Source organism: Syngnathus floridae, chromosome 3 (assembly GCF_059516105.1).
Source record: "Syngnathus floridae isolate MCC-2025c chromosome 3, RoL_Sflo_1.0, whole genome shotgun sequence".
NCBI lineage: Eukaryota > Metazoa > Chordata > Actinopteri > Syngnathiformes > Syngnathidae > Syngnathus > Syngnathus floridae.
The window spans coordinates 18,758,990-18,771,623 of NC_142415.1; the positions used below are offsets into that span (position 1 = coordinate 18,758,990).

At 43.3% G+C, this 12,634-nt stretch overlaps 1 protein-coding gene and 1 long non-coding RNA gene across 3 annotated transcripts; both read right to left on the bottom strand.

The window, feature by feature from the left end:
* Positions 1-79: 79 nt before the first annotated feature.
* On the bottom strand, positions 80-4,530 carry cplx3b (complexin 3b). The gene is made up of 4 exons (XM_088370270.1): positions 4,163-4,530; positions 3,730-4,048; positions 1,806-1,893; positions 80-1,668 (listed from the first exon to the last, which is right to left on the bottom strand). The coding sequence occupies exons 2-4, from the start codon at positions 3,885-3,887 to the stop codon at positions 1,444-1,446; spliced, it is 471 nt and encodes a 156-aa protein (XP_088226396.1). The 5' UTR covers positions 3,888-4,048; positions 4,163-4,530; the 3' UTR covers positions 80-1,443.
* Positions 4,531-6,755: 2,225 nt separating this feature from the next.
* On the bottom strand, positions 6,756-12,275 carry LOC148400941 (uncharacterized). 2 transcript variants are annotated; one of them, XR_015857394.1, is made up of 4 exons: positions 12,208-12,275; positions 11,592-11,887; positions 10,863-10,949; positions 6,756-6,774 (listed from the first exon to the last, which is right to left on the bottom strand). It is a non-coding gene; the product is annotated as an uncharacterized LOC148400941 (long non-coding RNA). The 2 variants fall into 2 exon arrangements; XR_015857395.1 differs by having other exon boundaries at positions 6,760-6,819.
* Positions 12,276-12,634: the final 359 nt, after the last annotated feature.

Genomic DNA, 12,634 nt, shown 5'->3' on the forward strand with positions numbered 1-12,634 from the left:
CTAAAAAATGTCAATTTTCTTAGGCTCCTTGCACATCAGAGATATTACTAGAAAAAATGCTCAAGAACACACAAATGAGAACATTATCCAAAAATATGTTTATTGCACTTGAAACTCCCATGAGAGACAGAATGACAGAAATATTAGATGAGAAAAACACAACACGCTTGTAGCAAGCAAGCAAGTCTCGTGGCTTATGGCTTCACTTTCCCCTCTATTATAATTATTATAACTGTCATTATTATTACAGCAATTATTTCCTCGTAGCAATATTGCAAAATAATTATTGCTACTTTTTCTTATATATTTCAATGATCAATCACTATCATCACGTGACAAGAACCACAGCAATGAGGATTTCCCCAGCTTCCATTCATCTATTTGCTGGACAAAGATAGAGAGACACACCCACAAAAAAAAAGTGTGCTCTGTTGAATTTGGAACATTTCTAACCGCAACCAGATGACATTTATTTCAAAACACGCGCACACACACAAATGCCAAAAGTGCAATTTGGCAAAATAAAGCAACGTAGGTTATTGAGGTGGGTGCCACTTTTACAAAACGGGTGTCATCAAAGATGATTCATGTCATTATAGTAAGAATTTATAAACATAAGGTTAGGCTAGGCTTCATTTATGGGCTAGGGTTAACATTGAGTCTTTATGAACACATGAATGACGGTACCCGAATTGTAAAGTGGCTCGGAGAAGCGTAAATTGCCATCGCTACACAAAACGTCCACGAACAACAACACCATAATTCTCTCCTGACTCCTCTGAAAACGACACCGCGAGGCCGCGGCCTTAGCATTAGCGCTAACAAGGTTCACGAGGACACCACTCGACACGACGACAGCTAATCCACTGGCACGAAACGGCACCATACGACGAGCTCAGCGCGTACACACAACAGAAGTATCGGCGTTATGAGGACACAAATATTCCGACTTTGGCCTCTAAAAGCATTTACGTTTGTGCCTTTCTAGCAGCTTTTTATATATGTATTTGTAGCGAGTATTTCGATGAGACTTCCATGTGCAGCACAAAGACAGGCTTTGCTTTCGGAAAAAGTTGGAGAGCTACGTCTCATGTATTGCGCACGGTAACGTCTCTAAAGTGACTTATTTGCTCGAACGCCATTGGTTAAAAGAAAACGATAAAAAGGCCCATGATTGATAAAAGTAGCTTCCAGGTTAAGGAAAAGATCAAAGGTCAAAGAATTTTCGGCAAAATGTTTTCGATTTAATAAGTCGGGTTTTTAGCATTATTGTTATGGAGCTGCCAAAGTGGAGTAAACATTTTTTGACTGGCTAAAAATCTAAATGCCTGTTAAAAAATGTTTAGCAGCAGCTCCAAGCTTCCGTAATTAATCATTTGAACAAACACAACTACTCCTTCCTCCCCAGAAGCTCAACCTTGGGCAGATCTCATCTCCCCGACATCACATGAGACTGCAGTTTTCCGTCTGCTTCTTGAGGTCCTCCAGCGTCGCCTGGGCCTTGTCCTTGAGCTGGTCCATGTCGACGTTCTGTAGGTTGGACAGCTGACCCAGCACAGACTGCTTGTGGGCCTCCTCCTGGCCGTCCTCGGCGATCATCTTGGCCAGCTCGGTGGGCAGGACCACGTCGTCGCCCGCCTGCTGGATCTGGGTCTCGTCCAGCTCGTTCTGATTTGGCAAAAACATTGAAATTGACAATTTTGACGCAGGTTTTTACATATTTTGTGAACTTTACAAAAACGTGAAGGACAGTATTAATGTAATGTAAACATTGAATATGTTTTTTTGTAAACAATTTCGAATACCTTTGGTAGTCTGTATTTGTCTCGAAAATGACTCCTCACGGTGGCTCGCTCGGCTTTCTTCTGGGCAAAATTTGCCTCTCGTTCTTGTCTGCAATACAGCAATCCCAAATTTTGTGAATTTGTTTGAAATGGAGAGAGGAAATCTTTTTTTTTTTTTAAAAAAGGTCATATTGTGTTTTGTTGATTATTGTACACTTTTGAAATAAAAGCACATTAATTCGGTTTATTTAGTTAAAATAGTTTGTCCAAGATGACTTTAGAAGAAAACAATTCTTAATTAGCAATACAAGCTATCAATATTTTTTTTTTTAATCGATGAGACTCTAAATTAGCATTTTGAGTGGTTTCCTACAGCAGAGGGCGCTATTCTCCCGAATCCAAAGCTCATTGAGGCCTTCACGCCCCAGTTGGCTTCAAGTCATCCCCCATCACAATTGCTTAATTTGTTGAGAGGCCTGAGACACACAAGTCAACAAAGCTGACATAATGTCAGCCAGATGTGGCGTGTGAGCTCACAAATAGAATATGGAGACCGCAAACACACACACACACGCGTGTGGAGGGGGAATTTGCACTACAAGCCTGTGAGGATCACATCCTCTGAAGGCGATGCACCCAATGTGTCAGCGCAAGGTCGTTTTGTTTTTTTTAGTATCCCCGAGATATGCTGTCATGTTATAGGCCCATGCGGGCAAAACACCAAATCCAGAGTAGCCATCAGTCTTGTGAAGGACATCACCGGGCGGGTTGGTGGCTTCTCAGGCGCCCTGAAGTAGATAACGTGTCTTCACGGAATCGCTAAACATGTTTTCTTCGCCTCGGGCTAATAGTTACTCTGATGAAAGGTCACGTGACAGCGGCCTGAGTCAGCGTGTCGCTTGTGTTTTGAATTCAAAATTGGAATCATGTCCCAAATGATAGCCAGTCAAAATGAAATTAATTATTGTCAATTTGCTAAAAATGTTTTTGTGACTCAAACGTGACCTTCTTTGGTTTGAATGTTGAGGCACATGATACGGGACGTGGAAAGCGACATCAGCAATCAATAACCACACAACTCGAATTCCCAGATGACCTTGCGCTCGGTTACCTCTAGCATACCAACACCGCGCTATCTATAGATGTCTATATGATATATACATTCATGCAAATTACTAGAATACATAATAGTACGTATAATGGGCCCCGTCTAATTTTTACCCTTCACGAATTGTTTTTGGATGTTTTTTGACAATATTCAAAGGGAAGTTTGATAAACATTTTTTAATCATCTTTTTTTTTTAAATATATTGTTACTATTTAAAACAGTCTTACTCACTTTGGCATTCTTTCAATGATGTTTCTTTTACCCCTTTGTTCATTTTGACAATTTTTAAAATGGTTTCGGCATTTTTATTCTTTTTCCACTTTTACTTAACCTCAATGTTTCAAAAATGTCTCTTTGTTACTCGTCATACCCCCATGCTCATTTCGTATCTTTATAAAGTTAGTTTTAAACTTATGTATTCATCTTTTGAGGACGTTTGGGCATTGTAGTCCCCCCCACAACACATACACATTTATTTCTCGAAATGTACCAAATGATGTAGAGCGATTTCCCAAATGACCTTGGGCATGCATGGTGTCCTCAAGCATGCCTCCACAACACATTAGATTACGTCTCATTTCCATACTTGTTCGTTATAGGGCAGCCATTTTACACGTCCTTATTTAGACTATGCTTCGTGCACGCGCGCAGATTATCCACGTGCACGAATCCTTGTCAGAAAGGAAGCGTGTGACTCTTCGTCTCCACATATGTTTTCAAATGCGTCCATCCGCGTGTGCGCCTGGCTCGCGTGCGTAAAAGACGCACGTCTCTTCTTCGTCTTTTTACGCACGGGAACGCGTTCATTTTAGTCACCCGTCATTTTTCTCGACTTACTTCTCCTCCTCTAACTGTTGCTGGTACTGCTCGAACTCCTCCTGGGTCATCCCCTGCGCCGCCGCGTCCGTCTTCTCCCCTTCGGGTTTCTCCTCCGTCAAACCGCCGGTCAAGTTCTTCAACTGGCCCCCCACCACGTGCTTGACCATAAAAGCCATCTCTCAATCAGAACCTTTTTTTGGGGAAAGTGAAGAAAGCGGGCTCCTCGATGGAGGCTGGCGGCTTGCGTGGAATCCACCCGAGAAAGATGCGCGTAAAAAACACTGTGGTTGCAGGGAGAAGGGGGGGTAGGTGGAAACTGAGCAGAAATGATTCCCCGCTGAATGGCGCGTGCAATCAGATCGGAGGAAGAGGAGGAGGAGGAGGAAGAAGAGGAGGCGGATGCTGATGAGACGCGCGCATATGAGTCAACAAGTTTGGCGAGCAACTCTACCAATGGCGTGTGGCTGCCCTCCCTCCTGCAAGGCGCCGGGTGCGGCAGACTCCCGATGGACTGGCTCCGACACCGGACACAACGTCAGTACTGGGTCAAGCTTTCTTTCTCGCCATCTGGAGCATTGCTCATTTTTAGCGCCCCCTGCTTTTTTGGGGGAGAGGGGGCGGGAGTTTCACTAATTAATTTGGGGCAATTAGGAGTTTTTGTTCCTTGGGCAAATCTAAGCTACATTCCAGAAGGCGTTCATGTAACATCCAAGAAGTTTGACAGGCAGTCGACAAGGAGAGCGGGTTGATCCTCGCAGCAGCATCAGCGTGACACCACCCCTGTCTGGCCTACTTTCCTTCAGTCGACTCGCAACATGTCTGCTGTGTTTTTGAGTGGCAAAGGCTTAGCTAGCGCTAAACACCTGGAGGACTCGCAAATGACTCCAAATATATCGTCGTTATACAATGAATACAAATGTCGGACATCAAAACAATCAGCGGAGGCTGATTAAACCTGTCAAATACAATCATGAAGTACAGTAATCCCTCGTTTATCACGGATAATCGGTTCCAAAAAAACCCCGCGATAAGTGAAATCCGCAAAGTACGGTCGCCAACAAGAAGTACTGGGCAGGCTAACGGAAAGATGCTAATTCGCCATCGTGCTAACACGCGAAAACGGACTTCTAAAGGAATGTAATTCCATTTGGAGCAATACTACATACTACTAAAGGTTAGACACATGTTTCTTCAATTTAGAAGTTTTATTTTGACTTTTAAATGTTTTTTTTTTAATGAGGAAAAAAAAATCCGCGATGTAGTGAAGCCGCGATGAACGAAACGCGAAGTAGCGAGGGGTCACTGTACAACTTTCACAGGACCATAAAGTTTTTGGGAGCTATTGGCCTCAAGTGAAACAACATATGACACAAATATCTGAAACTAGATTTGAAGTCATCGAGCAGTTTGGCACTGAGAATCGTGTTGGTCCAAATCGGTCTGCGGAAGCAGCTGCGTTTGTCAAAAGCGTGCAAACGCGCGGCAATGGCGGATGGCGATGGCGGCGTAACGAAAGGCTCCCGGATGAGTGCAGAAACAACATTACTCCCAGAATCTAAAAATAGATGCGTGTCAAGGCCCCCGCAGCCTCCTGCTCCGCTTTAGTCGTCTTTTTACCGCCTGCTCTCTCCCCCTTTGACTGACGTCTGTGTGCATGCTGATCATTGGCATGACTCGCCATCCGCAAAACCATAGCAGGTCTTTGGGGTGATGTCATCGAAAACAGTCCTCACATCCAAATGTCATAAATCAAATTCCATCTACGTACGACTTGCATTAAAATAGCATCATTGATGCCGTCAATGTTCTTAAATTGGATGCTATTTTGGAACGTCTTAGATCAAATGGCTTACATCCAAAATCTGAAAGGCAATGTTTTTTTTTCGAAAAGGTAAAGCTACATTTGAACAGTTATTCAAGTTTTAAAAAACAAGTTTGTTAAAATATATGCGTATTCCTACTTGTGTGTGAGAATATCTTCACACTTTATGATTATTAATTATAATAAAAATTATTATTATTATTATAATAAATAGTAATATTTAAAAAAAATTATGTCTCCTCATAATTAGTTAAATGGCTGATTTCCTGTTTAATTTAAACACCACTGATCATTTTGTATGGGTGGTAATAACTGGGGTGGTTTTACCAAAATCCTTTTTAGCCGATCACTTTACATGAGCTGCTTGGATTAAGAGCATGCGTGGGTTTGACTACATCATCATCCTTATTGTCCTCATCATCTTCTTCACTTGGTCCAGGACCTTTGTTTTAGCAGACAAGGGAGGAGACGCGCAAACAACCCACCGTTGAGGTCCTTCCAGCCCAAAACGACATTAAAGGGCTTCAAAATGATGCAAAAAGCTCATTTTGATATGTAGTGAACACAGTAAGGTAGAAAATGATTATTAAAAAATATTGTAAGATGCTCAAAAGTGTCCTGGCTGGTTTACTACGAAAGTAGCTAATCCGGGGTTGCCGTGGTAACATTGAAAGGAGCCAGTGCGTCATCGAGATGATTTTGAAGCCATTCAAATGTCTCGCTTCAACCCTCAAAATGATGACGACATGCCCAAGCAGCATTTTATTTTGTTTGTAAGGACTCCGGGGAAATCAACCCCCCCCCAAAAAAAGTCAGATGTGGTGCTCCTACTTCCAGCGCCTTTAAATAAATTGTGAAGAGGAGCATCTCGATTTTAGAAGACGTGTGAAAGAGCAATCAGTGGGTTTGTCAAGTCTGTGTAAATAGAGACAGAAGAAAAAAATACACTCACAGGATGAAGCGAGTTGGAGCAGCTGCCGCTCTTGATGCCATCCACACACTCCGCCAATCAGGCTTGTATTGATGGCGTCAAAAAGGCTCATTAGGAAACATTGTGCGGGCCATTTTCTTTCAGTGGGAGACTCATTTTATACTGGCTGGAATGACAGAGACGTAGAGACACTTCATTAGGTACACCTGAACTGCCATTAAAATAAAAATAAAAATAAAAATAGAAATTGAAATAAAAATAAAAATTGAAATTAAAGTGACCGAGTTGTGTGAGACTCATTTTATACTGGCTGGAATGACAGAGACGTAGAGACACTTCATTAGGTACACCTGAACTGCCATAAAAATTGAAATAAAAATTGAAATTAAAATTAAAGTGACCGAGTTGTGAACTGTAACAAATCCCTGCATGACAGCAATAAGTAATGCAATCAAAGGATAGCAGAATGTGTGTTTTTTTTGAATGGAATAAACACACACCAACACACACACACTGAAACACACATCCACACATGCAATGTATTTTTTTCCACACACGGCCCTTCACTATATGTAAAGATTAAAGATTATTTAATCCGCTTCAAGATTAGCATGTTAGCACGCTGCTGGAGGCTAACAAGCTAAGAGAAGTCCTGCAGGCTTTAAAGATCAACTGCTAAAGCATTACAGATGTGTGTGTGTGTGTGTGTGTGTTCATCTTCATTCCTGCATCCCTCTTTACATTCCATTTTATGTGATCCATCCTCCACAGCAGCCCTCCATCCTTCTCTCCCTCATCCCTCCACCTATCCCTTTTATCCCTGTGCACTCGTCCATCTTCTCTCCATCCTTCCTTTTATTTGCCCACCGCTTCATCCTCCTATTCAGCCATCCTTCATCATGGCGCACTCCTCCTTCCTTGCCACTTCCTGTCACACGTGTTCTTCCTACCCTGTCATCAATCCCCTCTTCCTTCCTCATCCCTCCAGCTCTCTCCATCATCTCACGTTTCATTTGTCACTCCATCTCTTCTACATCCTCCATCTGAGGAACATCCATTCAATCACATTCATCCTTCCATTCTCTTTTTAACTCCTTTCTGCTGACCTCAGCCAACACCTCTCATCCATGATTTCCATCCCTTTCTCCATGTCACATGTGGCGTGCATCCCGAGGGCATCTTTGGAGAAAACGTGACGTCACAAATGGCTGAGCTTAGATGGAATTAGCTGAGCGTAAAATTCCCCTTTGTATCACGCCATGCTAACAACCTGCTAGTCAGAAAGCGACGAGGATGTGAAGCAACTAGCAAACATCTTTACACTGCTATGGGATTACATGGTTCAGGTGTACCTAATGTTGTGTCCCGATAATTATGAAACGCATAAATATATTTTGTGCTTACTCATCATCTTAACTTGCTTCATTGTTTGCCCTGTAGCTAAACAAAACATCAATATTATGTCTGTGGCTAACATTAGCGCCAATGTTAGCCACAGTGGCTAGTTAATTAGCCACCAAACAAACGCTAATGTGCTCTTCATGAAGCCGAAACCGCAACTTTGAAAGCCAATCGTAAAACCTTAACCCAAGTTTAAAAGAGCTTCCCAACATTTTTGCGATCCAATCAAGCGGCGCTGACCTGTGCGCTAACGCAACGCTCGGCGGCCTCATTAGCCGTTTATAATGACCTGAAATTTCCCACGATGCATCACTTCATATTCTCTCAATACATCTTGTCATCTGTTTTTCCAGCTGGGAGCTGCGCCTCCAACCCAAACGCTCCATCTGTGTCTGCTTCAGTTATGAGCACACAACACACAGACTCACACAAACACCTCCACCGCTTTGGGCGCATCTCGCCACATGCGCGGCGTTGCATAAGTCTGACCTCCACTCCCAAAAACAACACACCCTGCTTTGACGAGACCTCCGTGGCCAAACGCTGTGGCCGTCACCCGTGTGTCACGTCACAACGAGCAAAGATGGCTAACGAGGTGTTCAGAGAGAGAGTTTGGGTTTCAAAATAGGGTTTAAGGCCAGTGTTGGGGTTTCAAATTTAGGTCTGAGGCCTTGGTTGAGCCCAATTAGAAATCTCCCCTAACCCTAGTTTGAAAACCTACAAAATGGATGCCTGGGATGATAATTTAATTTATGTATTTATTTATGTATTTATTTAGATTATTTACATTTGGGGCAGGGCAGGGACGATCAGATTTTTAAAATGCATTTATTTTTGGGGTTGGGCAAACGAAGGGTCTGAAATCTGAAATTAGCCTTTCAATCAAGTCTTAATGTTTCAAATGATGGTACGTCTATTATGGGTTCTTGTTCTCATGTTTATTGGAAGCAAACATCGTGCACCTCGCAGAGCTTACATAAGATCGAATGTTTTGGTGAATGTCTCCAGTCGACCTCACGCAGCCCCTCCGTCCAACACGAGTACCGACGAAATCCGCTGAAAATGTCTCATAATGCTCGGATGAATCCAGCCTTTGCCTCCCCCAAGGCAACTGTGTCATCTTCATCCCTGCTGGAGTCCTGGCGCTACCAACGCTCCCCCCCGCCCCCAACTCGCAGAGCCTTCTTTGGCTCACCGAATTCAATTAAGTTGGCTCAATCGGACCGTCTCGACGTTTCGTTTCGGCTGAGGGCGAAGGTGAGCCGAGCTGGCTGGCCGTCAAAACCTCCCGAGGCCGGGCGGGACGTTGAATTGAATTGACGAGATGATGTAACGATGAACGCTACTCCCCGCGATAACAAAATGGCGGCGCGTCAAGCTTCTTCTCGACCGAGTGTGATGTTCATTTTTGCAATCAACATCACACAATGGCCGCCATCTGCTGTGATTGACGGGGCGGCTTTCACAGTCTATTATCACATTAAATATCTGACGAGATGTCTCTGACAGCAGCTTCCTCTGAGCCGAAAATACAAACGTCGCTATTTTTCCGACTCTCGTGACTCACGTTTGAGTGATTCAGAAGTCTCGTACGTATGATCCGAAGCATCGTTGGTGCAGCGTGGACGAAACGACGGAGGTCGCGTGATGCAAAGAACTCCTCGGGGCTGCACAGACAACAACAAAAAGCTGCGTGTCACGCTTACGTAAAACACTTTGACTGTACTGAGGTCACTTAATGCACAAAACACCCACGCTGCCGTTTATTAAGTGTATGAATAAAAAGAAATGAATCCTAATTAGCGGCCATTACATAATAACACAACCATAAACAGCTGAAGCTGTGGGAAAAAAAAAAAAATTATAAATATATTATTTAAAAAAAAATACAGAATATAGATTTTTTTAAAATTAAAAATGAACCAAAATATTCAGTGCAATAATATATTTCTAATCTCTGTTAAAATTGTCGATGATGTTCTCATTACATCGTGCAGGTGTGCCTAATGAAGTGCCCGCCGAGCATTCCACCCCCACCGAAGTAATGAGGACAAGCATTTTGCCAAATTAATCACGCCATTACGCAACAAGGCCGAGTGCAGGGAGCGCAACAAAAACACAATGCTAATAGCTGCTTTTCCCACTCAAGCGTCAACATCCGCAGATAAAAACCCCAAATTGGGATACACGGGCAAAAGCGCGGCGGCCATTGAAGGAGTAATCCATTAAAGCATCAACCGGGAAAAGGTGAAAAGTTTGACCTCTGGTTTAGGTGTGTATGCTAACAAGCTAGCACGTGATGAACGAGAGCTCGGAGCTGAAGACTCACTGTTAAGGTTTTCCCCAAAAATCTTTTTAACAAATAATAGAACTACATAGGTTACTATTCTAAACATTCGAAAGACACATTCCTCGCATGACACCATTTTTTTTTTTTTTAAATTAGCGCCGCTGAGCGCTTATCTGGGTCTCCCTCTGTCCCTCGGTGCCCCGCCGCCGGGCCCATAACCCCCCCACAACGTTTATATGCACTTCTGCCCCATTGGTGCACAGAACCGCCGAGTCGGGACAAATGTCCAGAGGTCTGGATGAGCCTCCATTCGAGGAATATGCTTTTATTTACAAACTGGATGTACATTTTGAGATTTTTTTTTTTTTACCCCTCCCCAGTGAATTCTGCTAATCCCCTTGGGAGATTCTCTTCACGCTGTATTTACACCATGCTGCATGAATTACGCAGCAAACAACTCGGCCACATGTGAAGAGATGACATGCTGTAAAATTCCACGCATACGATCGTCATTTTTTTTGCTTTCAAGGAAATATTAAGAGCGTTTATCTCTGTCATTAAAAAAAAAAGAAAATAAATGGAGAGAGAGAGAGAGGCAACAATGGAAGTTAAAATCAACAATAATGTAAGTTTTGTGACAAGTGGTCGAGTGTGCATTTTTTATCTGCAGTCTTGGCGACATTTCATGAACCTTCAACATTACTCACGCTCGGCCGCCGCTCCTCATGTGTCACAAGCGTTTACGTGACGTCCTCCTCGGGCCCTCGCCGAGTCATCCGCGCCGAGGCGGGTCACTTGGAAAAAGAGAACAAGAGAGAGGACGGATTCATTTTGGTCACGAAATGGAATTCTTGTGGACACACGAGCTATATTTCCTGTAGCTATGTTTGAGGGTGGCAGAGGTGGGATACAATCTGCCAATCAAATCTGACAATAATCCCTCGCTTATCGTGGATAATTGGTTCCAAAAACCACCCGTGATAAGTGAAATCCATGAAGTACGGTCACCAACAAAAAATACTGGGCAGGCTAACGAGTTAGCGGAAAGATGCTAATTCGCGATCGTGCTAACACGGAATATTAACAAATATTTGGAGAAATACTACATTCTCCTAAAGGTTAGACGTGTTTCCTCGAATTAGAAGTTTTATTTTGACTTTTAAATGTTTTTTAATTTGAAAAAAAAAAAATTCGCGATGTAGTGAAGCCGCGATAAACGAAACGCGAAGTAGCGAGGGATCACTGTATTGTCAAATAATTTGATCTTCAACAAGTGTGCGTTTCAGTCAACACGATGTTTTCACACGTCACATAAAAATAACAGCGCAAACTTAATTTGCATGTTTTAACAACTATTTCTCGAGATTGCGGAAATCCGACGTCCACGGTATTTTAGCACCGCTAATTGCTCTTCCATCGTCTGCCTCCATACCAACCTTCTCAGCCTGACAGCTACTTGAAATTCATTTTTAGAGCCAATTCACACTTCCTCTTTGCAGTGTGGCATGTTAAGCTCTGCCAAGTGGAGCGCTTTCCCCCCGACGGAGGTGCACAAAGACATCATCTGCTCAGGCAGCCTGCCAGAAGTCGTCGCCACGACAATAAGACGTAAAACGAATGGACGCGCCTTGCCGTCACGTTGCGCCTCATGCGTAGCGGTGACTCGTCGTCCTTCGAGGCCAGACGACAAACTTGGAGCAGCAGTGTCGCCAAATGGCGGCCGGGCTGGTAACTTTAATGAACAAAATACAAAATGTTGGCAGGTGATGCTTGCAGACAGTTGGTGTGCAGATCACAAGTAGTGTTGTAGAAGTTGACTTTTGCATGATAACAATGTTAATTGCAAAATTCTGCTTTTATGGAGGATCTTCCGCTGAGACCCGTAAGGACCGCGGGGTTCTCTTTGCCCTTCCCCGGTCTCGCTGCATGCATGGCAAGCAGCATGCTGGAGGGAGGGGAAGAGGAGGAGGTGAAATGTGGAGAGCGCAATGCAAATTCATGCTGACAAGCGGCGCAGAAAAAAACATGTTCCGACGCGACTCGGGGGAGGACCTTGATATTTGCCAAAGTCAAAAGGCGGCCAACGTGCCCGCCGCAGCCGCCGGCCAGCCGGGATGTTACGTCACGGCACGGAGCACGTGTGCAACAGCGTATACATATAGTAAACAATTACAATTAAATGTTATTCACACATTCTTAAAAGTCATGAACAAACAGAATTTCAATAGCAATTCCTTATTTAATTACTTACTTAATTTATTAAACTAATGAGATGGTCTTGTTATTGTTTGCTAGCATATGTTAGCTTCAAATGGCTTTTTTTAAATTAGAATTTATAGCTCAAATTGAACTCGTGACCCATAACAATTGCAGATTAAAATTTACTTGCATGTTTTGGCTTTCCGTACCTGATGTGGCACCGAAAGGTGTAAAATCCAAGTCCAAAAAATAGAAACCCTGCCTGTCTGGCTTTAGCCAC

Bases quoted from the DNA above. Each gene is read 5' to 3' on its own strand.
- cplx3b (XM_088370270.1), bottom strand. From the start codon at position 3,887: ATGGCTTTTATGGTCAAGCACGTGGTGGGGGGCCAGTTGAAGAACTTG. The intron at 1,894-3,729 runs GTAAGTCGAGAA...GCTGTATTGCAG, and splicing joins CAACAGTTAGAGGAGGAGAA to ACAAGAACGAGAGGCAAATT. The intron at 1,669-1,805 runs GTATTCGAAATT...TTGCCAAATCAG, and splicing joins ACAAATACAGACTACCAAAG to AACGAGCTGGACGAGACCCA.